Here is a 24,787-nt window from a genome sequence, read left to right on the forward strand (position 1 = left end):
CTTTGGCTGACTGGCACAACCACCCTCCCAACACACACACCACCAGCTCAGGGACAAGGTGACATTCCCTTCCTTACACTTCTCTCTCTCTTGTTCAGCACCTTGCTTAGGAAAAGCCCAAAGGGAACAGAAGAGCTGCACCGAGGCACAGCTGGGTCCCCAAGACAGCTGTGCGGGCCAAGGACAGCAAAGAGAGAGGGAACGGGGGAGCGAGAGACAGAGCAAGAGAGGGAGGCAGGCAGCTCCGTTCCCGGAGTCAGCAGTCGTGTGACCCAGCAGGCAGCAGTGTAACGATTTCATCATTTTCCACCAGAATTGAATTAGTTTGAAGCCAAAATCAGATTTGTGAGCCCAGTGCTCTTGACAGCAAACCCTTTACTTTGTCAGGCAGCTGTTAGCTGTCTCCCTCCGAGCTCGGGACAGGACAAAGGAGGGGCTGCCTGGGACAATTCCACAAGGATGCCAATGCACACCAGGTGGATGCGGTTAAGGCACATGGCTCCCACAGGACAGCCCCACATCCCCGTGGTGACTGACCTGCAAGAGGGCACCTGAGAAACAGCACGGGCCAAAAAAAGACTTCCCCTGTGTTACTCCTTCTGGGCACTAAGCCAAGGGGAGACCCTCACTCGGGCATTGCTCCTGCTGCACTCCCCAGTGCCCCAAGAGCCAATCAGAAAGGCCGTTCAGCAGGGACAGCTGTCCTATGGCTGGCTCCCCCTTGAAGGGGGAATGCAAGGGGCTCTGATGGCCACGCTCCACAGAGTGGGACTTAGGGGGCTGAGGGACTATTTAGAGGCTCCTTTTGAACTCCGTAATCCCCTGACATGCCAGCAATAAGTAGCTCACAGTGCAGCTCGTTGGGAGACGGGCACCACCAGGCCCTATCTACCGGCTTTCTGAGCACAGCACAATGGCTTTGAAGAGACAAATCCCACAGACTCCAGCACAAAGGGTACACAGGGGCTGCTCCAGGAGAACTCAGGGCACAGGCTCTGCTGGCCAGAGCACAGAACAGCAGAGCAAGCTCCCCTCACACAGCTTTACAGCCCCTCTGCTATCCACAAGCCAGGCTCTGTCAACCCCCCTCAGTGCTGGCCTGCAGCCCCCCGGATATTCCAGGTTGGGCCACACTACCACTCTGCCAGTGCCCCACTGTCCTAACCTGCAGGTGCCCCTGCTTATTCTGGAGCTGGGTTCCCTTGATCAGGGAAAGCCAACCATGCCAGTTTGTGTTATTTGATCAATACCCACCCTGGACTAGCTTGAAAACAGTCATTTCATGGTGATCTAGCGAAGTCTGGAAGCCCAGGCCCCAAAAGAGAGAGGCTAGAGCATTAAACCATTGCACCACGCTAGCACTGACAAGGGACTAAATTCAGCCTTGGTGTAAGCAGGTGGATAGCCCGGTGAAGTCATACACCCGTTTATGGCTGGGCCAGATCCTCAGCTGGGGTAAATTGGTGTAGCTAAATTGATTTCAATGGAGCTCAGCTGATTTACCCCTGTTGAGAATCTGGCCTGCAGCCTTTAGCCTACGCTGCGAGAGGCTGCCCAGGCCATGCCAGTTTAGAGATGCCTGGATATATTACACTCCCATCATCCCGAGTAGCTGAAATAGCCTCCCTGTGACCATTTATATTTTATAATATCTGGAAGAGAAGCCGGCAATAGTTCATAAACCAAGCAGGCTCAGCACCCCCTTGCCACAGACTTCATGCAGCAAAACAGGGCAATAAACCGGCAGCCACGTTCGTGTGCTAGCAACGGCCAGTGGGAAATGCTACCCTTGGGACAGGCAAGAGACTTTCCCTAGATTGGGAAAAAGCAACCCAGGGATTACAGCCCTGGCATGCTCCCACATCCCCAGGGGCAATGGTTTGCTACTAACTGCCTTCAACATCAGACGCATTCACAGTGCCTCACTCACACCTAGGACATGCTGCTGCCCACGCTCTGCCATTCCCCATCCATGTGCCCTGAATGAAAGTGGTGGAGTCCCCCACTCCCAATGCTCCTGGCACCTCCCATGGCCTGGCAGCCCGGCTTGCAGGGGAACGAGAATCCGAAGTGTTTTTGTTGCACGTGGACCTACCCTCTTTATGCTGCCTCATTGCATGCTGACCCGAGGACAGAGGCAGTCAAGGGTGCCCAACTGGAAGAGCCCAGCTCCCCAGGCCCTGAACCACTCTGGAAGAAGCTCTACCCCCTGACAAATTCTGGGAACTGTCCAGGCAACAACTAGGGAACTGTCACCGCGGGATCTAGACAGGAGCGGACCTGCTCCCACTCTCAGCAGATCCTACGAGCACACTCAGGAATGAATGAGCTGCCAAGAGCTAAAAAGAGACGGAGCAGGAAGATTTTCCAGGCCTCCATCAGCCAGTGGAATAGGTCTGACCAGGTAAGGAGCAGCCAGCATGAAAAGCCTTCCTTCAGGGATAGGCCTATACCATGGTGGGGGAGGATGAGAACAGAGCGCAAGGATAGGAGGACACAGAGCAGCTTGACAGAGGCTGAATGGGCCGAGTATGCGCCAGGTATTTGCAAGATCACAGAGAGGAGAGGGCATCACATGTCAGAGGCAGATCATTTCTCTGGAGTCTGCCAAAGGCAGGGCTGCCCTGTAGCGAGGGCCCAGCGTCTGGCTGTTTGACCCAGCCCCTGGCACAGAGCCAGCAGCTCACAGGAATGATCATTTTCCAGCAGGAGCAGAGCATGTTTGAATCCAGCCGCTCTGGCTCGGTTGTGAAGGTGCTGACCGGAGTGACCACTGTTCTAAAGGGGGCCTGAGGAAAGCAATTAAGGGATCAGACACTCTCACACTCCCTTCCCACCAACTCATGCTACGGGGCATGCAACAGGTGCACTTAGAACGAACAAGGGCCAGGGAGTGGGCAGCTAGGAGCCTCTGCGCCGAACACTGAATGAAGCTGTGCAAGCCCGCGAGGCTGCCGGCCGCCCTCTGACTCTGCCTTCTCCACCCCCACCCACCCCTGTGTTCAGTCACACGCAGCTGCTTTGGAGGTTCTCTCTGACCATCCCAAAAGCCACGGATGCCATTTGCACGGGGCTCTCAGGCTGAGCCGCAGCCATCTCCACTCTGAGCGCTGGCATCGACCAGCGGGAAAGGAGCCACCTGCACCTGACGAGGGCAGGCTGCGCTCCCTTTAATCCACCGTCGCCAAGGTTAGCTCTCTGAAGCATGTTATTAGTCCGATCTGCAGGAAGATTAGCTGCCCCTGCCCCCCACGTCCCCCCCAAGAGGGAATCAAATCTGTCAATACTGCAAAAGACAAAGAGGGGAATAGTTATTGTTTGCACCTACCCAGCTCCATCCCTGCCTTCCCAGCCCCCCATCACATGCTGCAGCGGAGTCAGCTGTTCCATGTACTGTATGCAACCAGGAATTGCACTGCAGGATATCACCTCCCACCATCCCGCTGCTTGGGCCCTAGGGTGTCTCTTACACTCGCCACAAAACTGGGGAAGGTTCAGCATCGCTAGCAGGGCCCCAGGCTCTGGATGGTGCATCACTGTGAGCGCTGGTACAATCGTCCCAGCAGGAGGCCTGAACTGCCAGAGCCAGCATGGAACAAGGAGGAGAAAGAGGTCCCCAGGCACTCTCCTACCTAAGGATCTGGTGGGTACCAAACCACTAAGATCAAAAAGCTTCTGGGTGCTTCGGGCACTTTCTGGTGCTGTTTTTGCCCTCCCAGCCCTCTGCCCAGCATTACACTAGGTAAAACTGGGGCAGAGCTGACGCCCACCGTATCACCATTGGGAGCAGCATTTACTACACAGGGTTGGATCCACAAATGTGCTGGGATTCTAACTCAGTATGGGGCTATTTTTTTCAGGCCAGCCGTCACTGGTAAATACCCGTTTAAACCAAAACCCAGTGACCATCCCGCACCAGAGTCATGACCTTGTACTTCATACTCAGCATGGGATACCACTAGATACCCTGCGTCAGCCTGCGCTCCCACCCCAGCCCCGCTGGCAATAGTTCTCACAACAGACAAGCAGCCCAGCCAGGCGACCGTGAGGGGAGTGGATCCACAGGGCCGGAAAGAACTCCCCCTCAGCTACAGCTAAGCAGGCACTTACCGAGTTGATGCAACCCAATTCCTTGTTCAATAGCCAGGGCAGTGACAGCTTTCCCTCCCCTCGGTAACAAGACTGGATGCGCTCCTTGATTTTGTCTTTTATCTTTTTCAGAGTGAAGAGGCAGAGGACGGACTCCTTGGGTGGCTTGACCCTGTTCTTCTGGCCCTGGGAGAAAACAGTGAAGAGGATGTCTTCCTGCTCTGAGATGCCCAGCTGCTTGGCAAGCACCTTGCCGGGCTTGCTGAGGTACGCGTCCTGTATCAGGCGGTACTCGACGCCATCCCGCACGCAGCCGATGGGGAACTCCACGTAGGAGTAGAACTTGGGGTCGTCCACACAGAGGCGGACAATTTTGGAGGTGAAGAACTGCTCCCCTGTGGAGTCGGGCGAGGTGAGCTGGGTGTCCAGCTGCAAGGTCAGGTAGTAGACGAACTGCTCGCTGCTGAAGCTATAGATGTAGTAAATGTCAAACGTGGGGAACTTGGATAGCGTGTCTGAGGGGATCTTGAGTTGGGAGGAGACAAACTCGTCCTGGTAGACGAAGCCAAACATCTCCGCGTTCTCCTCGTTGGTCATCAGCTTGCGGCTGGAGAGGGTGGGGAAGTACTCGGACTTCCCATCAATCGGCGTCCCAATGAAGAGCTTGTTTTGTCCGTTAAGCACCTCAATGATGACACCCGACATGGTGCCTGACTCGTTGACACTGGAGAGGTAGTGCTCCTTGCGATGGTGGGGTTCCCCCAGCTTGAAGAGGTCGTCCAAGCGTAGGAACTGGCAGATGCCCTGGGAGGCACTACCACAGGCAATCAGCCGGTTCCCTGAGTAGTCCACCAGCAGCAACTTGTTGACATTGTTGGTGGTGACCAGCCCATGGGGGCAGGACTGAACGCTGGGGGGCGGATAGCACTTCTCGTTATCATCCACCGGCCCAGTCACATGGGCACGCAACAGCGTCAGGTTGTTGGAGAGCTTGTAGATCCGGTTGACAGCGCCCACGTAGACCTCCCCAGTTTTGTTGTGGACCACCAGGTGTGTCAAGCTCCAGTCTGTGACCGAGAAAGTCCTAAAGGGGGATTTGGGGGTGCCCTCTGCCAGTGGTAGCCAGGCGCTCCCCAGAAGCAGCAGGGTCCAGATGTTAACGGACAAGTGGTGCTTGAGCCGAAGGAGCCACATTGCAGCAGTGTCACATCCGACCAGGGCCGTGCACAAACCCAGCAACAAAATAAATAGAAGCCAACCCAAAATAGAGGGGTGGGGAAAGGGGAGGGGGTATTACAGGGCCAAGGTCTCCTCTGCTTCTGCTAGGCTCCACATTCAGGGCATCGTGGACACTGGCAGCCTGGTCAGCCCTAGAGGGAAAGACAAGAACAGGGTTAGGCAAGCCCTCCTGCAGCTCAAGTTATAACATTAAGCCTTTGGGGCTCATCACCCACCCTCTTGCCCCCTGCCAGTCACTCTCCATTTCTGGGGCTTTGGTTCTCACAGCCCTCTGGGAGCTTAGCCGGCTTCCAGCGTCATGCATAGGAGATGCAGCGCCCCTTCCATCCATCTCCTCCAGAACGTTACTCCCCTCATTCAACAACCACACGCAATTGGGGGGGGGGGGAGAGGCGCATCATAGAAAGCCACATTCACCCACCTTCCACCTCGTCCCCCGCCCCAGCAGCACAGCGACCATAGCTTCTTGTCTGAAGGGAGACGTGCCAAGAGCTGATTAGCACAACGCAGCCTAAAACCACCCCAGCGAGCCTCCGGGCATTCACGGCCACTTTGCTCCCCACCCTGACACTTGCTGGCCACATCACAGCCACCATCTCTCCCACCATGCCAGGGCAGAACGCAGCTCCCTACAGAGCCTGTCAATACTCTGACACTCCCTAGCAGGCATGGGAAGGTTGTTCTTGGGTGCTGTCAAGCACTCACTTCCCAGGGTGGATGAGCACTCAGCCTCAGCATCACTAGTCCAGAGAATCAGCCTGGCTCTCCAACAGGACCTGAAGCCACAGGCCAGCCCACAGCAGAGGGGACAGAGTGTAAATGCTCCCATAGTGAGCGTGCAGCATCTCGACACACACGGTGGGCAGCACGCTCACGGTTCACCCTCGAATGGCTCACAGACACAAGTGCCTCCATGGGGCGTAGCCAACACGTGCCCTTCATGCCGGCCACATGCCCAGCCAGTGACAGTGCACAGGAGCACTCACTGGGGCCTAACACCTCCCACCGGACACAAAGCTACATGCGCCTCTCCCCTGGCAGCTCCGCCCCAATTCACTGTGGGTTTTAAAATCTGGTCCTTGTGGCAGTTTGTTCACCTCCCAGGAGCCATGGGGAAACCACACATGGTTCCTCTGAACAGACAGCTGCTCACTTATCATCTAAACTAGCTGCACGGCAGGGGAAGGGATGGCTCAGGCACAGGCACCAGTCAGTAGAGTCCCCTCAAAGCCCCCAGTTCAAATCCAGCTTAGTCAATGCTGACAAGGCTGCTACCATCTGAAGAAGTCCCCCATGAAACAAGCTGGTGAGTCTTCCTGAGGCCTAGGAGACAGGAGTACCTCACAAAACCCACCCTCCTAACCACCACAAACCAGCCCCCTTCCTAGCAATCTCAGCAGAGAACCAAGGGCTAAATGGGCCATGGGCCTACACCCAGAGAGCAAGATGAAGGCTCGGTGGCAGGGGGAGTTCCCGAAGGAGACCTGCCCTTGCTGGAGTTATACAGGGGATTTCCATTGCCCAAGATGGCAATCCAGCAGTCCCTTTCCCATACAGGAAAACAACCCACCAGTGGCCTCGCATCCAGCCCCACACTGTGAGAGCTGTGCATTTCACACCCACCACGCTGCAAAAGCAGTCCCCTCCTGAACAGAGAGGCTGGAAAACGCCACGTGAGCGCCTCTGGGCCCTTCTTCCCCCGCCCTGGGCATGCAGTGCAAGGCAGCCTACAAAGCTTTCATTGCATTTCACCAGTTACCTAATTGGAGTTTAATGTGCTGAATGGCTGGTCATTAAAGAGATGTTACTTTTATAAAGACAAAGAGAGAAAAAGACTTTCACAAATGAAGGGAGAAATAAATGGTGCCAAACGTACTGAGAGGAGAACACCCTGGCTGGAGTTAGAGCAGGGGGATTGGGAGTAAGGGCTCTGGGGGCCTTCGCCACTGACTTGCTACATGGCCTTCGGGGAGGCACTTTTTCCCTCTCTGTGTTCCAGTTTCTCGGTCATCTATAGAACTGGGGTAAAGATACTGACCCACTGCACAGGGAGGATTAACACTTATAAAGTACATTGAGATCCTTCGATGAAAGGAGCTGTAGGTGCAAAGTATGATCAGCCCCTGCCATCCAATATCCCAGGGACGTCCAGCTGCCCAGCCTGGTGTTAAATCTTCTGTTCCTCCATATCCACCCCCAGATAAGAAGTTTGAAAGACTATAACAGGACAAGAAGAGACACCCCCAATCTGAGATCCCTGGATCAGAGATAACCCTGGCACAGACGGTGGGGATGCCTAGGATTTCCAGCAGGGAGTAGCATAGGCATGAAATATTGCCCCAGGAAGGAGGATTGTCAGACTGCTATGTTCCACCACAACACCACTGACCACACATCCACAAGAACAGGAATTCACCTTGCTCTAGGCCATCAGGTCGCAGCCAGCAGGGGATGTGCGGAGACAGAATCAAATGGGACAGCAGTCCAACCTTGCATGGTGAACCCAGCAATTACCGGGACAGAGGCAGGAAAGCAGCAACAACAAAGACTCCCACTCCTCCTCCCCCGCGCCACCCGGAGTCATTTCATTCTCAGTTGGGGGCACAACTTCCCTCCCAGCTCCCACTAGTCATCCAGGGGCGTGATCCTGCCACCTCCCACTCCCTGGCTCCCATATTCTGGGAGTCAGGTTTTCTTAGCCACTTAATAGCAGATTTCCTTGACACACCAGCCTGGTTCTCACAACACTCAGCAGATTCCCATGATGCCTCCTTCAAGGTGCCAAGGAAACCAGAGCAAAGGATTCTGGGGCCCCCTGGGGATGGGGTCACTGTACAAAAGGACTAGAGAGTCCTTCATTCAACCTGCACAGCTAACATGTGACAGTGCCCCTTCCCCCTCCTGGAAGCTCCAATTACCACCCGCAGGAGAAGCCCACTCCAACCAGCCTAATGATATCAACAGCCTCTCTCCTTGTCCTCCAACCAGCCCTCAGACCTCCTCCAACCCATCTCTCTGTGCACTCGGAGAGGGGCTGCATTGCACTGCCCCTCTGGACATGGCACATGGCCAGTGTCACTGAGGAGAAACCAAACACACCAGGACTTCAGCTCCAGGTCTTCAGCCAAGCCAATCATCCATGCTCTGCTCCCGGACAGGTTCCAATGTGGAGCTCCAAAGCCAGCTCCCTCCCTTTCTTCAGGCCTGCTGCTGGGCCGTACACTTCCACAACAGCTCCCTCCACTGCAAGGTCAGGGCCAGGTGCCTGAAAGCACCAGCCAATGGAGCACTGGTGCTCTTGATTTCCCACCAGTTTTGAGGGAAGAGGGAGGTTTTGCACAGCGAGGGGGTTACTGCGACCTTGACTTCACTGGTGCCAGTGTTAGCCCCACCCCGAGACCTACCTCAGCATCCCTTGACAACAATTCAGCATTTGCAAGGCAGAGAGCAGGGCTGGCAGAGCTCCAGGTGAGGGGGTGGGGAGGTTTCAGAGCAGGCACTGCCCACACGTTCAGTCTCTGCAGAGGCCTTTTCAGCCTCTCTTCTCGCCAGCAGCATGGAATCACACTCACCCCCGCTTTCCCCTCCCCCAAGAGCCCACAGTGAAAGCACCACCAGGACCACGTAGGGTAACACAGCACTGATGGAACCACACTAGGGCCCTTGACAGATTGCCCTTAGCAGCACCATCACAGCAGCAGCCCTGCCAGCTCCTTTCTGGCGCACCGGGTAACTCAAGCAAGGCCTTGGCTCCTGCTCCGGATGGTAAGTGCAATTCTAAGCAGCCCACGGAGCTCTCTCCAGCTGAGCGGGTGCCAGGTTCAAGTTGCCCTTGCTGTTTGTTTCGCAGGCAGCGTTTGAGGTCCTAACCCCTCCTCCCTTCACACCCAGGGCTCTGTAAGGTACTAGCCTAGAGGAATGTTTGTGCGGCTGTATATACACATTGTGCAGACTAACATGGCTGCGTAGAAGCAGCAGGGAGAGATCAATGCACGTGTTTAACTGCAAAGCTTCTTGGGTGCTGAGTTAACTGATTCCAAGAGCCACCAGCCCCGGTAACAGTACTAATTATAACCATCTCACATTTCTCGGATCACATCTGATCACCATAAAGGAACCCAAAGCATTTAGCAAATGGTATATTCACAAATCACTTCCCCCACCTCTGAAATGTAACCGCTTCTGGGGTGGAGCACAGTAGCCAGGCAACAAGGATAGGGAAACTCTGGCCCAAGCTCCCATAGCTAAAACACCAACTCGTAGGCCACATCTACACTGCTATAGCAGCGCTATAACCCCATAGTATAGAGACAGACTACAGCGATGGAAGGGGCTTTTCTGTCACTGGAGGGACTCCACCTCCCCAAGCCACGGGTAGCTAGGTCAACAGAAGCATTCTTCCATGGACCTAGCTGCATCTACACTGTCTATAGCTACAGCACTCAGGAGGGTGGATTTTTCACTCCCAGAGCGCCGTAGCTAGGTCAGCCTAAGTTTAAGTGTACAGCCGGCCTTACCGAGAAATGCCAGGCAACCTTGAACACCCACCCCCGAGGCAGAGACAGCATGCTGATTTTTAAGGACTTGTCTGAAAGATCTGCACATTGAACTGCATAGGACGCCATATAAGGGTAATATGGGGCCTGAACTGTGCCTCCAGGCCACATGGACAAGCCTGGAGACCAGGGGCAGGGGGAAGTGCTGCAATTTCCTCCTGGAATGGGTGCCTTCAAGGGAAGGCTTCCGACCCCCTAGAAACAGGCACCCCTCTCAGCAACAGACAGCCCAGACAACTCTGGGGCAGTGCCTCTCCACTGACACCTCCACCCCCACACACTGAGGGCAGTGTCATGTAGCCAGGTGAGAACTAGGCTATGGCTACACTACGAGGCTTTTAACGACATGGCTGTGCAGCCACAGCCACGTGCAGCGTAGCTGCTGTTTGTCGGCCAGCAAAGCACTGGTCACACCGGTACTTTACATTCACACACACACACACACACACACACACACACCCCCAAACGACAAAAATTTTACCGACAAAGCGCCGGTGTAGACAAAGCCCTATTTATGTCATGCATTGTTTCATCTCATCAAAGTATATGAGCCCTTTACAAATATTAATTAATGTCTCACCCCTTCTGAGAGGCCAGGGAATATTATCACCACCAGTGCTTAATTTGTGCCAGTCCATAGCCCCGGCACCTCTGGGCTGGCCAGTCCATAGCCCCGGCACCTCTGGGCTGGCCGTGTCAGTTATGAAAGTAAAAAAATTGCTTGAACCCTGGCACGGCTTTCATTACAAATTAAGCACTGATCATCAAATTCCTGATGGAGAAACTGAGGCCCAGAGAGGGGAAGTGACTTGCCCAAGGCCACATAGTGAATCAGTGACCCAGGGAGGAATAGAAACCTGGTCTCCTGACTCCCAGTCCAGTGCCTTGTCCACAAGGCCATCCTTCCTCTACCAGTGGCTCCCTCCAGGTGGCAAGGCCTATTAGTAGCTCTTCAGTAAGGGGGAAGCATGATACACATTCCTTCCATAATGCCAATTCCCCCCGCCACACACACAGCAAGCCCAGATCACCTTCCCAAGCCAGGCTGCTGCTTTGCCTGGTTCTGAAGACACCACCAGGTGCTTTCAGCAGAGGAACGAGAGTCCAAATCTTCACCCTTCTTCTCACCTGAGGAAATGGTCCTTCAACTCCCCATTCCCTAGCAGTCAGACACACAGGATCCCACTACTCTAATGGGACTTTACAAAGAGGAGCAAGTCCCACACAGTGCCTGCCTTCCTCTTATTTGAATCAAGACCGTTCCTCTATCACTGTGACTGAACTAAGTGGCTGATCTCATCCCTGCGAGCAGCAAGGTGCAGTTCGCGGAGCACACAGGAGAGCTCACAATTCAATTGCAAAGTCTGAACAACACACATTCTGTTAGTAATAATACCACTGTAACAAACCCACGACCACCCAGCATGTCACACGGGTTGCCACACTTCACATTCTCGCTGCTCAGCGCTTCCCATTTGGCAACACCAGGGAGAAAAGGAAGATCTTCCTCCAAAAAGTCCAGGACCCTTCCACTTGAGGTACAGGAGATGGGCAAATGTGTTAGCAATAAAGGTTCTGTGGACAACTGAGCAGTTCTGATGCCATCCAGAGGGGGCAGCGATGCACATGAACACTACCCAAGTTATTGTATTATTTACATGATCATAGCCATGCAAGGACAGATATGTAAATACCTAGGTCTCTGTCACAAGGAGATTACAATGTAAATTAGACTGACCAAACCATGACAACAGACTATGAGGAGAGGAGGGAATCAAGACAGAGACCACCACATGCACTAGGAAGACCAGGATTCCCTGTAATTCCTACACAAAATGCTGCTCTAGGAGATTCTTTAGAGGGAGCAGAACACTAAGTTGTTTTCTTTGGTGTACTTCTGGTTAGTCACATATTTTAGGAATATGTCACCAGTCATACTGGTGTGGAGATCAGTACTGGAAGACACTGAAAGGTCTCTTGAGTCACTCAAAGGGGGTATCTGGACACACAGAAAGACAGCTCCACAGAGCTTTTGGTCGTAACGCCACGTTTTTCATCCTGGATCCTCCTTAGGCAGTAGCGTCTCTCTCATGCAGAACTTTGGCTCTGTTATTAAAGGGCAGCTTCCTATAGCTGGTGATTGCATTATCAAATAATATCTGCCTAAAGCAATCAACAGTGACTAAAAGAAACAGGGGAAGTTTTATTATATTTTTTTTTTTAAAGGTAAAAATGATTTGGGTTCCTAAGGTTTGGATCAAATCAAACAGAGGATCAGACTAAGTAGTGATTGAATGAAGTGGAAGGCTCTATATTAGAGCACAGAGACAGCTGGCCAATCCAATTTTGTTTCTACCACTTAGACACGTGCTAGAACAGGTTGGGGGATCATAGAAGGGAGAGGGGGGTCCCCCTCATATTAGTTTTCTCTCTGGTGGCTACAGCCCATTTTGAGAAAGGCAATGACTGAATGTTGCCATGGGCTCTGTGACAGGGTGTGTGCACATCAGGCACTGGACAAGAGAGGCTTAACCCCACACTATGGGCGGCAGAAGTCCCACCCCTCAGACCATGCTGGGCATGCTCCAATTGCTGCCTCAGTATAAAAGGGAGCAGCCCAGTTCACTCTAGGCTGACCAACGGAGGAGAAGGATCTTTGGTGGAGGCTCCAGCTGAAGAGCCGTCACAGCCCTTGCCTGCGGGAGCCGGAGATCCTGAGAGTCGGACTGGAGGTCTGTGGCCAATGGAGCCCCAGGGAATCACCCACGCTGAGGAGCCCAGAGACCCCGATGCCCCATGAACTGGGGCTTCTGGAAGCACGGTGGGAAGTAACCCAGGGAGGGTGAGCGAGTGGTATTAGCATATTTCGGTGCAATTCCCCACTGATCCAGTGGCAGACCGCGGGTCAAGGCCCGGTGGAGTCGAGTGGGCCCAGACCCCCCTACCCAGGTTGCTGCCCCCCTGGTGGCGGCCCCCTGGGTACTGGCCATTAGGCTGCACTGCCCTGAACACAAGAGCCACTGTAATTGACTCTGGCCATTGGGCAGCACTGCCCTGACCTCAAGTGCCACCATATTGACTCCAGCCTCTAGGCCATGCCTCTTTCAGCCTAAAGACTGTCAGGAAGACTATAACCAGAGTGGTATCACAATCCCGCCATGCCCCAAAGGAGGATGGGGTGTGCATACCACGCAACAGCCCCTCTTCCCAAAACAGCCACAGCCTGCTTCTCTATGCTAAACTCCCCTACCAAAAGCGTCTTATTACTACCAGCAGTGCTGCTCCACCGGTGGGAGTGCTAGTGCAGAAAGATGCCAGCATTTTAACCACTCCATCACCTGGACCTTGTAGGGCTGAGCTCAAAGTGTCTCACCAAAGAGCCTACAGAGGAAATCTGTGACAAAGTTAGGAGCAGAACCCAGGACTTCTGACTCCCAGTCCTGCATCTTAATAGTGCCATCCTCCACCCTAACACAGCAACGATGGCTAGTGTTAAATGCCCCAGGCAGCCACTACCCTAACCTCTAGGAACCTATCCCCTGGGTTCCAACTGGAAACTCCACTCCCACTGGAGACCTAGCAATTCGTTTGCCTACAGGAAGCTAATCCTGTTCCGCAAATATGGCCACCATGGATACAGGACTTCGGAAACCTCCAGGCAGATGCCTTGGAGCCAAGCCCAGGCCTGAAATGGACTGCATTAAAAAACTACACCCCAAGCCCAGGCTGCATGTTAATGCCAACTCAGAGAGCAACGCAAATAGGCCTAAAAATACATTCCATTATTCTGCCTGGACAGAAAAGTAAACAGGGAAGAACTTCCTGCGACAGAGAACAACCCTGCAGGATGACTCAAACAGCAGCAATGCAACAGGAACGCGGAGGAGGGAACATACAGAGGGGGCTGCCGGGGAATAGTTTGTATTTATTTGAGAGAGAGACAGACACTCCCCCCATACAAGCGCAGCAGGAAACCTGCCATCAGAAGCAAAGCTGACACAGCAGCCACAACTGCCAGACTCAGTCAAACCCCTTTTATCCCGCACTGGAAAGGAAATTTGCTAATTGTTTCACCTTTAAAGTGGCCATGAAGCCCTGATTGTTTTAGACCTTGGTCACAGCTGCTCCATGAACTAGATTAGAATGGACTGTCTGCCCGCCTGGCTGCAGCCAACACACACACACACTTCAAAAGACCCTTTCATCAAAACACCATTGACTTGCCCCATAAATGCCTGTCCCCCACTTGCTTTCTAATAAAGATATGGAGACGGGCCATTCACTTCTCCAGCCTGCTGCACTCCTCCTCCCACTGCATCCTGCAGATGTGTCCGAATCCTGTGTTTGTGACTTCAGAGATGCAGCTATAAAAATAATTTAGGGTGGCACAAAGGGGTAGAACTAAGAGTGCTGGGATGGAATCAGGATTAAAGGGGTGAGGAGGAATTTAGGTTGAATACCCAGGAAAAGTCCCTAATCCAGGGCTTGGATACTATAGTGCCTCAAAAGGGCATAAAGTGATAGAAAAGTGGGCAAGGTCCAGCCCAACACAGAACAGACTCCCCTAAGAGTTGATGGAAGCCCCACTGCTTGGAACATGTGAAGTGCAGTTATGATCAGCAAGGTGCAACGGCTCTGTGTCCCACATGCATTCAGTGCCATTAGAGCTCACTTTGCTGCTTTGAGCCTTGCAGAGCCGGTACAGCTACAATTGCGCAAGCTGGATTCTATTTTGGCTGGGGCATCGTTAACAGAATCGGTCATGATCTGTGTTCTCATTGCAGCATGTTCATTGGTGGGGATGATACACAAGTCAGCAGGAGCCCAGGTTGACTCCTGGAGTCCCAGGCATGTTTACAGAGCTGGCACTTCGAAAAACCATCCCTCTACTCAAACAGAGGGAAACTGATCTGGAGTCAGCCAGATAAGGAACAAAGAGTCCCACAACCACCACAACAGCTTTAGAATTACATTTCAAGGACGAGCAGCACTTTGAAAACTAGGCTTGGTAAGAAAATTGATGAATAAGGAACTATCCTGAACTGGCCCCCCAAAGAATGGGAGAAGTGGGACTTAATGGGTCTCTCTCTTTAAACACTGTGATTCACTTGCTGTGGTCTGTGAGGGGAAATGAACCAAGAAGAAACCAGCACCTTAGTCAAACTCACCCACCCCTCTGATGATTAGCAAAGGTAGAAGGGGGAAATTATAGGAAGGAACCCCCACAAGTGCATTGGACAAGATAGTAGATTACAGAAGACATTAGGTATTTTTTAGGTTTGCCTTCATGGGAAGAATCTTAAAGCCTTGCAGCAATAATGAAAGAAAAGGCTTGTAGTTCTGCCAGTAGAAGCTTGTACTGTATATGCAACTGTCGGCATCTCAACTAAGCTTAACTCTTTCCTCTTCCCCCGCACTAATTAAAAACATATTCTCAAAGATTTCTCCAATGTTCCCCAGCTAGTGGAATCATTGTTACAAATTTCATATCATGCACACGCACTGGGTCTGGTCCAAAGTCTATTGAGAATGACTTCAATGAGCTCTGAATCAGACCCATTCAGATCTCAGTTACCTTTGGATTTATGCTGACGTATCTCCTCTGCCTTCATAGGAATTACCACTCCCACCCCTCTGCTTTCTCCTGGTGCAGCCTAGATCAGAACCTAGCTTCACCCCACACAATGTGGAGTAGGGTGGAAAGTTGTCTAGTGATTAGAATGCAGACTGGTAGGCAGCAATCCAGGAGTCTATTGCCGGCTGTGCCACTGACTCACTTAGCAACCTTGAGTGAGTCACTTAACCTCCTCCTGTGCCTGGGTTGCCCCAACAGAGAAACGGGAAGGAGCTGAGGTGTACCTCTCAAGGGCTCTGTGGGGCTTAAATGTTTGCAAAGTAATTTGACCTCCTCAGATAAAAGGGGCACTATCAGTGCACACTGGTATTGCAACCATAAAACAGACAAACATGGGATTTATCGGAGGTATGTTTTCCCTTCCTTGGCCATTCAGCATGCAAAGCAGCACAACGGTTCGTCCAGAGCGAACGAGTTCCTAGCCACCCAGCCACCGTATATTTTGAAAACTAAAAACTTTTACACGCCCTGCAGAAAGCCACTTCTGAGTTGGCCCTGATCCCTTTCAAGATGGAAGCACGGCATTTTTCAAATCCCCAGCACAGTGGGCTGGGGCAGAGAGATGCACAAAGACCACACCCAGTCCTGCCATTAGCATTTGGTCCACACAAGAAAAGAGTAACCCAGCCATCTGCAGAATCCATTTGTTCAAATGTTCCCAGCACCATTAGCATCTTGAGCGATTCTGGGAGAATTATAAAAATGCAAAGCTCCAGCCGCTCTGTCCATCTTTCCACAAGCACCCCCAGGGATCTGTGCCCCCACACACTTCCAATGGCATCTCTATTTCCATTCATAGCCGCCCCCTTAATGGGGAGAATTGACAGGGAGCAGCACCCAGCTTTTTCCTTTACCACCTGCTGGCAAGGAGGCATTGCAAAGGTCTGGACTGGTCTAGGAGTGGGACAGGGACCAATGCACTGCCTCATAGCCCAAATGCAGCGTATGTCCTGTGGTCTCTCTCCTGTTTAATGAAGGGGTGCCGCCTGCATACTCTAGGCCCTAGCATACCGTGCTTCATCTTGACCAGAGGCTGCTCAGAGCTATGTGGGACATTGCATGCTGGGAGCTGGAGCTGCTCCAGCACACCAAAGATGAGGCCCCAGCAATCTGCTCAATTTTATGCAGATCAGGCACCGCCCTCAGGCTCCTGGTTAGTTAATGCAGCCCCTCAGCTGGGAGAAGTTAGAGCAGCCAGGTAATTAACAACAGACTGCTTGGCTGGCAGGGAAAGCCAGCCTGGAAGAGACAGGGCTAAAAATGGACATGCAGCAAAATTTGAATCTAGGATATTTTCCACTTCAGAATCAGAGATGAAATGATCTGTTAGATTAGTGTGTCCATTTGGGGAAAGTGGGGGTGGGATAGGAGATAGTGCCCTAGACTGAGCAGAGTAGATATGAGGAGAGTCTCACTTGATCTTAATCAGAAAGCAACAGCAGGTGTAGAACAGAACACGCACACACACACACACACACCCCACACACACACGCATACTAGTATGAGAACCAGCAGTGAATTCAACATCCCCGCTGGGTGGCTCTATAGCAAACTCCTTAAACATGTGTCTATGTAAAGCCTCGCTGTATTTTGCAGCCATAACCACCACCTCAGATCAGTGGGCTAGAGTTCAGGACGGCTGGCCTTGTGCTTCCCAATGGGCAGAATCCACATTTGGAAGGGAGCAGTTTCCACCAGAGCTGATCTTCCTCTTCCTACACATTTCATAGCCTTGGGAGCTTCCCAGAGAGACTCACCCTGCACCCACATGGCAAGCAGAGCCCTCGCCCACACACACCACCTCCAGATCCAGCCTCCATGGCTTGCCCCTAGTATTCTCCATCCTATTCATCAGGCCTCTTGGCCAGCATTCCCACAGCACGGGCAGAGGGGGAGGGGCAGCCTAACCAGGACCAAAGCCAGGAACTCGTCTGCAGCCCTTCCCCTGCTCAATGGGGAGTGGATCCAATAAGGTCAGGCGAGGAGATACGAAGGCCGAGGGGGTGAGGGACCAAGCTTTGCAAACTGAGACACTCACAACCCTGGGTTTAGCAGGCCAATGCTCAAACCACTGAGCTATCCCTCCCCCCTGAAGCAGCATGGACTTTGCTTGCACACACACGCACAACTTGTCAGCTGGGAACTTTTATTCACTGGGCCTTATGTGCATGAGCGCTGAGGTCTCCAGCCAGGCAAAGCTGGACGCGGCTGCTCCCAAAGAGAATCAGCGCCTGCCCACAGCCTCTCCAGAAAGACACTCTGACCCCAGCTGGCAGGGGGTGCTCCCATGCTGAATGCCAGCGGCTCAGGGTAGAGAGAGAGGACAAGGGGAGTTTAGCTAGCTCCAGCTGTACTTCGGCCTAAGGCAGAAAGGATTAACACACCGGCAAAGGCAGCCTTGCCAGGCCCCCTACTCTCTACTTATCCACATCTCTTGTAGAGATAAGCAGGCCCTAATCAGCCCCCATCCCTCCAGCCACTGAGAAGGGTGGGATGTTCCATTGAAACAGTCCCGACCATCTCTGTCCCCCAGGCTGTAAGCTCCTTGGGGCATAGGCTGTGTCGGCATCACATCCATGGCAGAGCTACAGACATCGCCAGCCCTGCACAGACGGCCCTGGCGGAAGGGATTGGAAATTTCCAGTAACTGACAAGAGAGGCTTTGCCTAGGGTAGGTGCAAGAGAGCACAGAGGTAGGTTAACCCTTTCTATACTGCTACCCCCCCGGACCTGTGGTGTGACTATCATCTACACGCGTGCCGCTGAAGCCAAGGGACCATTCCAATGTGCCAGCGAGGCATGGTGCAGTCCAGCCCAGACGTACCCTGTGTGCTCAAGTGGTACCTGCCATGCTTGCCAAGCTATATGCACACTGTAGATCCATCCTGGATGAGAACGACGAGTCTCTCCCAGGAGAGGGTTAGGGATACTGTGGGCTGGTCTCTGCAAATGGGACAGGTGAGAATTGGCAGCAGCAGTGCAGGGAACAACACATGATGTTCAAACCAGCCCCACATGCAGCAAGCCCAGTCTGAAACCCCATTCCAGCTTCTCCACCAGCCCCTCCACCCCTGACCCGCTGCCTGAACAGCAGGGGCCTGTGTCACCAAAGAGAGCCATGCTTGCAGGGCAGGCCTGCTTCACCTACCACCACTGCCCGTGGTGCCCCAGACTGCACTTGGCAGGACCTCTGCAGAGGCACGATGCTCGCTCACAAGCATGTGGGCAGCACTAGACACCACATGATGCAGATTGTTCCCCCAACGTCTGTCAGAAGAAATCTTCATCTCTCCAGCTCCTCCACACGTACAGCAGAAGAGGGGCCCAGCGCGGCTGGAAAGCAGAACTATCGGTAACAAATGAAGGACACTCAGGCCCAGTGTGCCCAGTGACGAAACCACCTGCACAATGGCTGTAGGGAGACAGCCTGCTTACTCGCCAGAACAGGGGACTCCTGGGCACTATCCCCAGCTAGACTGCAGAGTCACTTTTGCAGTGGTTAACTTCAGAGCTTCCCCAGCAGGGAAACGGGGATCCGACCTATTTAGGTGAAGTGGCTTGAGCATCTTGGATGCAAAGTGCTAAGTGCAAAACTAGAGCAGCAGTAAAGTTACACAGGCCTCTCTAACCCCCCAGAAGTCAGGGGTTTCAGGCGGGACTTGCCGTGTTTACAGGCCACAAGCTGCGTCTGCCAGCTCAACTCCCCTGGGACCTGAGAGGTGAGTTGGGCTCTTCACACTCAGGGACCAGCAACTCTCTGGCTTTTCCAGGGTGCACACGAGGGGTTTGCAGGATAAACCGGCTCGGCCCTGAGCCTGGAAACAGGGGAAAGAAGGCCCATACCTCCCGGGGGGCACAAAGCCTGATGCTGCGCAGGGCTTCTCCACAGGGTCCTGCCCCAAGGAGGCTTGAAGACCAAGTTTCACATTGAGTGCGATATTAACCCTTTCCAGTGCCTGCAGCTACTCCTCGGGTAGCAACAGGAAAGTGGGGGAGGGGCCGCTCATATGTTGCTCTGGCAGCCTGCCTCAGTATTCTGTGCACAGCCAAGCTGACCTTAACCCCTGCAGCACCAGGAGGACTGCAAGCACAGGAGCTTGTCTGCATTGCACTGAAAGGTGCACAGGGCCCCTGGGCCTCTCCTATTCCAGTCACAGCAGCTGCATTGCAGTTACCTTGCTAAACGCAGGCAGCCACAGAATACATTGGCACAGTCACGAAGGGCCATTGGCACATTATGCCTGGCTCAGTCTCCAGCCAGCACTTTAAAGGGACACTGTCAGGTTAAAAACAGTCATAATGAAGATATCTAATTCCCTCCGTGGGTTACTATCGGGGCTTTAAATCAGCAAACGCGAAAGGCTTTTCGAAATCCAGTCCGCTTTTCACCACCCATGCAGTTTGTTTCCTTTTCCTGCACTTCACTTATCTCAGGAGAGGGAAGCTAAACTGGCCAGTTTCTCCTGGTTCTCCTGCAATAGCCTCTGTGTCTGTGCAGCTGTGTTTGGGTTTCCAACCCAGCAGGAGCATGTTTAGAGCCAAACAGTGCTCTTTGTATTAGGGTAGCATCTGACTACAAGCAAGGGAGACTCCACCACGCCCCTAGGTATGTTATTCCAATGCTGGAGGCCATTAGTTCACATCTGACCTGGCTGCTGGTTAAAAATCAGATGGAGAAGTTCAACAGAAAGAATCTACAGCCACCGTTTTCCTTTCTGAGTCAAACCTAGTTTGTCACCTCCCTCATGCTGCCGCGAGTGGTCATGGGGAAAACTTGCCTGGGAGGCAAGTCTGATTCCTGACTGTGCCTAAGAGGGAACAACTTTGGGGTCCTGAGCGCATTTTGCAGCTTGCTGGAGATCCTCTCACTCCCAGGTGCGCTCTCCATTCCCTGCTATAACAACCCTCCCGGAGGAGCTGAGCTCACTTCCCAGACCCCAAGCCATTCTGAGCCCTTCTCATTAGCAGTGCAGCTCCATTGGCAGCCTCAGGTTGGAAAGGTCAGCAGGTGAAACTGGTACTTAAGAAAGCGGCTAGTCCCATTGGCTTGTACTTGGCACAAAGCAGCAAAAGAACCATACGAGCCACCTCAGTCCCGACCTGCAGTCCCTGCTGTTGCGCACACACAACAGATCCAGCCCCTGCTTTTCTAACCCCGGGCTTCTCTTGATCAGAGATTGCTAGTTGGGCTGAATTTTGTGATGTGAACAAAGGGAGATGTTGCCATGGCCAAATACATTTCCAATCATATCCAGAGATAGGAGCTGAACCAAGGTCTACAGGGGGGAAAGGCAAATACACCAACCTACAGCCACCGAGATGAGTTTCCATTTCATGCAACCTTGTCAGTAGTGGCGATTTTCTCCCCTTGCCCCCCCAAACGTATCATCGGGGGACCCACATCTGGAATTGACCCCACGTACAGCAGAGAACAAAGCCTCTAACTTATCAGATGTTGTTGCATCTCCTAAGGACAAGCCGCCAGAACAGGGAGCCAGCTAGGCTACTAAATGCAGAATCCGAGTAGTCCAGTCATGATTCGGTGGATGTGCTCTGCTCTCAGACTGCTGGGAATTACACACATGCACAGACAGAGACACACAAATATTCCTTGCTTCCTAACCATCTGCTGCAAGCCCTTTAGTAGGCCAGCCCAGCCAGAGGTACTAACCAGCAATCCTCCCCTCCTAAAATCGATACGTCTCCAGCAGCCGACCCCGAGAGATTCTCTCTCCTCACACACACCCTTCACCTAGTAACCTAGCAAGAACACGGTGAGTCTAGCCTCCGGTGAGCTCAGCAACCCCACAGAATATTCACAGCCCTTTCGGCAGCGGGGAAATTTTTCTCCTTCCCAAACTCAAGCCAGGTAGATTTTGCAGATTCCCTGACAGACTCGCTCCACAATGAAAATTCCCAGTTTTCAGTAAAGGAAGGTGAACTGACTCGTCATCAGCTTTACCTCCAATTCCCCTAAGCTCCTTGCTAATAAGAGTCTCATGACGAGGTTTACCTGAGCCCAATCTGCTCAGCCTTTCCTTCCACAAGAGGCTTTGGTTCCCCTCCTCACTAGCAGCTTCTTTCATTGCAGCTCAGTCCCTGCCGGAAGCCTGGCTCAGCCTTCCCAAAGCACAGACGCTCTGGCCTGCAGAGAAGCCAATGAGAAAGGGCCCTTGGAAGTCAAGTCAGTACTCAGAACCACTTTCATTTCAAAGCTCCAGTCTCACAATGTAGCAAGAGTTTTTAATTGCCCTAGGTGCAGCAGGCCTGGGAAAGCTGGAAGTAGGGAGATAACTTGAGAGCTTGCGGCATCTCGCTAGACCGCAGTAGGATGGGAGAGAGAGAAGCCTCTGAAAATGTTCCAACAGCAACAAAACAAAGAGAAGGGAAACTATGTTTTAACAGAGTGACAGAGGCTTCATTCCAACAAGTATCCAATCAACACACACACACACACACACAGAGTCAAATTCTACTCTGTACAACACTTGTTGACTTCGACGGGACTTCAGGCAGGCAGAATTTGGCTCAAAACATCCACACTCCTAAAGAAAGCCTATACAAAGCAGATACCAAAGGATCATGGAGTGTTTCAGAGTAGCTACAGGAACAGGGGCAGGCTAGCAGGATTGGATGCAGTGCTTTTCGCCTTTAACGCCCTTGGTTCAAATCCAGCCCAGGTCAACAGTGAACAAGTGTCACAGGCTAATGGCTGTTCATGCAGGAAATAAATTGATGGTCTCTGAGCAGCGCCTTGGGGATGTACATAGGTGCTGGAACTGGGGGGTGCAGCAACACCCCCTGGCTTGAAATGGTTTCCATTATATACATGGTTTACAGTTTGGGTCAATGGCTCTCAGCACCCTCACAATACAAATTGTTCCAGGGCCTCTGGGAACGTATGGCTGTATCACAAGGAACACCAGTGTAAGTGACGTGAATTCACTCGTCAGCTGTCACTGCAAAGGGGTCAAGAAGACTGGACTTTGTTCTTGCACTACAGACATCACCTTCCAGGAAGGGACTAAGGCGCATGGATGGATCCAGTGTCTTTTAGGTACAGAAATCCACTTTAAAATAATGAAAATATCCATCATAAGAGCTCAAGCAAGTGGCATCACCTCATGGAGTGCTACAGGATGGCCTTACTGCAGGGGGTCTCAGACTTTTGTACTGGTGACCCCTTTCACACAGCAAGCCTCTGAGTGCGACCTCCCATACATTAAAAACACTTTTTTATATATTTAACACCATTATAAATGCTGGAGGCAAAGCGAGGTTTGGGGTGGAGGCTGACAGCTCATGACCCCCCAGTTTGAGAATATGTAATAACCTCGTGATCCCCGGAGGGGTCCCAACCTCCAGTTTGAGAACCCCTGCCTTACTGTCACGACACAGCATGTTGCAATATATTGCACATAATCTGTGATCACCAAGATTTCAACATTCGCCCTACATTGCACAGCATGTATCAAAATGTCATGGTGGCAGCAGGGACCAAAAGCAACTGCCCATTACATTTGAACTAAAGGAGATTCCTCCTTGACTGTGAGCAGTACAGGGCCTGTGACACAGAGCTGAAGAGTTCTGATTCCATCCAAAGGCAGTGATGCACACAGGTATAACTGCAAGACTATGATGTAAATGACAAGAGGGAGCCTGACCTAGCAGACAGGGCACTGGGAGAAAGAAGTGGGATTTATTCCCGGCTCTGCCACGTATCTATTGCATGACCTTGGGCAAATCACTTGTTTGGGCCTCCATTTGTCCTCCTACCCCATTTGTCCTCTCTATTTTGATTACAAGCCCTTCAGAGCAGGGACTGTCATGTCTTGTGTATGCATGAACAATGTCTAACACAGCGGGGCCCAAATCTCTGTTGGGGCTTGGAGGTGCTACCATAATACAAATAATAATGAACAATAACTCCTGTCAATTTCACACAGGCCCTCTCTGTGTTGTAAAGGCTCATCGACACACGCACAGTTGCAAACAGTCTATTTTGGAAACAATCCCGCTGGCGTTCCTGTGCATTTTCTGCATTACTTCTCCCCCATTTCTTCCGGGGGACAACAGCCTGGAAAACAGGTTCTTGGCTTTTTAAGAGATCCTCTAGCTGCTTATTATCCCACCTGAGGCAATAACCACCACCCCCATTTGCATCATCACAGCTGGAAATGATTCTGTCACCAGAGAACAGGACCTCAGGTAGGAAACTACAGATTAACGCTTACAAATCAGAGTGTCTGTGCTCATGCCAACACTTCTAGGAATAAAAATGACTGGGGAGGAGATGGGGGTGGAGGGAAGTGTGACATAGCAACATAGCAGATTTGAGAGAGGATGAATTTCAAACATTTTCTCAAAGGCATCACAGCTCTAAGCTTCCCACAACAAACTCTAGACGTCTCCTCTTCAGAGAGTCTCTCTCGGGTTAGGAAATAATTCCCTCCTTCTTATAGAAGTAGAAACAACAGTCAACACTTCCCTAGTACTCTCCATCCAAAGATCTCAAAGCACTTTATTATCTTTTATGACTTCAGCCTCACAACCTTAAATCTCATTATTCCCATTTCACAGATGGGGAAAGCAAGGCCTGGAGAGGGGAGATGACTTGCTTAGAAGAGCCAGGCTTGCCCAGTTACACAGCGAGTCAAAGGCCTGGTCCCCACTAAGTCCCCACTTCGGACTAAGGTATGCAAATTCAGCTACGTTAATAACGTAGCTGAATTCGAAGTACCTTAGTCCGAACTTACCGCGGTCCAGACGCGGCAGGAAGGCTCCCCCGTCAATGCTGCGTACTCCTCTCGGCGAGCTGGAGTACCGGCGCCGACTGCGAGCACTTCCGGGATCGATCCGGGATCGATTTATCGCGTCTTAACCAGACGCGATAAATCGATCCCAGACGCGATAAATCGATCCCAGAACATCGATTGCGTGCCGCCGGACCCTCCGGTAAGTGAAGACAAGGCCAAAGGCAGAGCCAGAGCCAGGATTAGAGCCCTTGACTCCCAGTGGTGTGTTTTAAAGGGACCCAGCCAACCCACTAACTAGACATTTTTCTAATCAATTAACATTTTTTTTAAATTAAAGTGCCCTTTAATCAGCATAGCTTGAAAATTATTTATTTGTACAAATATTGTAAGGGTTTGCCTGTTCTCCTGTCAATATTTATAAAAGGTCTTTACAGCAAGGGAGAAACTAACTGATTATATAGAGGACAAGTAAAATGGACTATACACACAGTGCTAAGAAATGCACAAAGTAA

At 52.1% G+C, this 24,787-nt stretch overlaps 1 protein-coding gene across 5 annotated transcripts in view; it reads right to left on the minus strand.

Annotated features, from left to right (window-relative positions):
• The window catches only part of PLXNA1 (plexin A1), a 327,351-nt gene that overhangs the window by 240,624 nt on the left and 61,940 nt on the right, over positions 1 to 24,787 (minus strand). For all 5 annotated transcript variants that reach the window (XM_034777199.1, XM_034777200.1, XM_034777202.1 and 2 more), the window contains exon 2: positions 4,111 to 5,459. In XM_034777199.1, coding sequence (XP_034633090.1) covers positions 4,111 to 5,283 — 1,173 coding nt within the window. In that variant the 5' untranslated portion in view covers positions 5,284 to 5,459. The remainder of the gene's footprint in view (positions 1 to 4,110; positions 5,460 to 24,787) is intronic.

Source organism: Trachemys scripta, chromosome 7 (assembly GCF_013100865.1).
Source record: "Trachemys scripta elegans isolate TJP31775 chromosome 7, CAS_Tse_1.0, whole genome shotgun sequence".
In the NCBI taxonomy this organism is placed as follows: Eukaryota; Metazoa; Chordata; order Testudines; family Emydidae; genus Trachemys; species Trachemys scripta.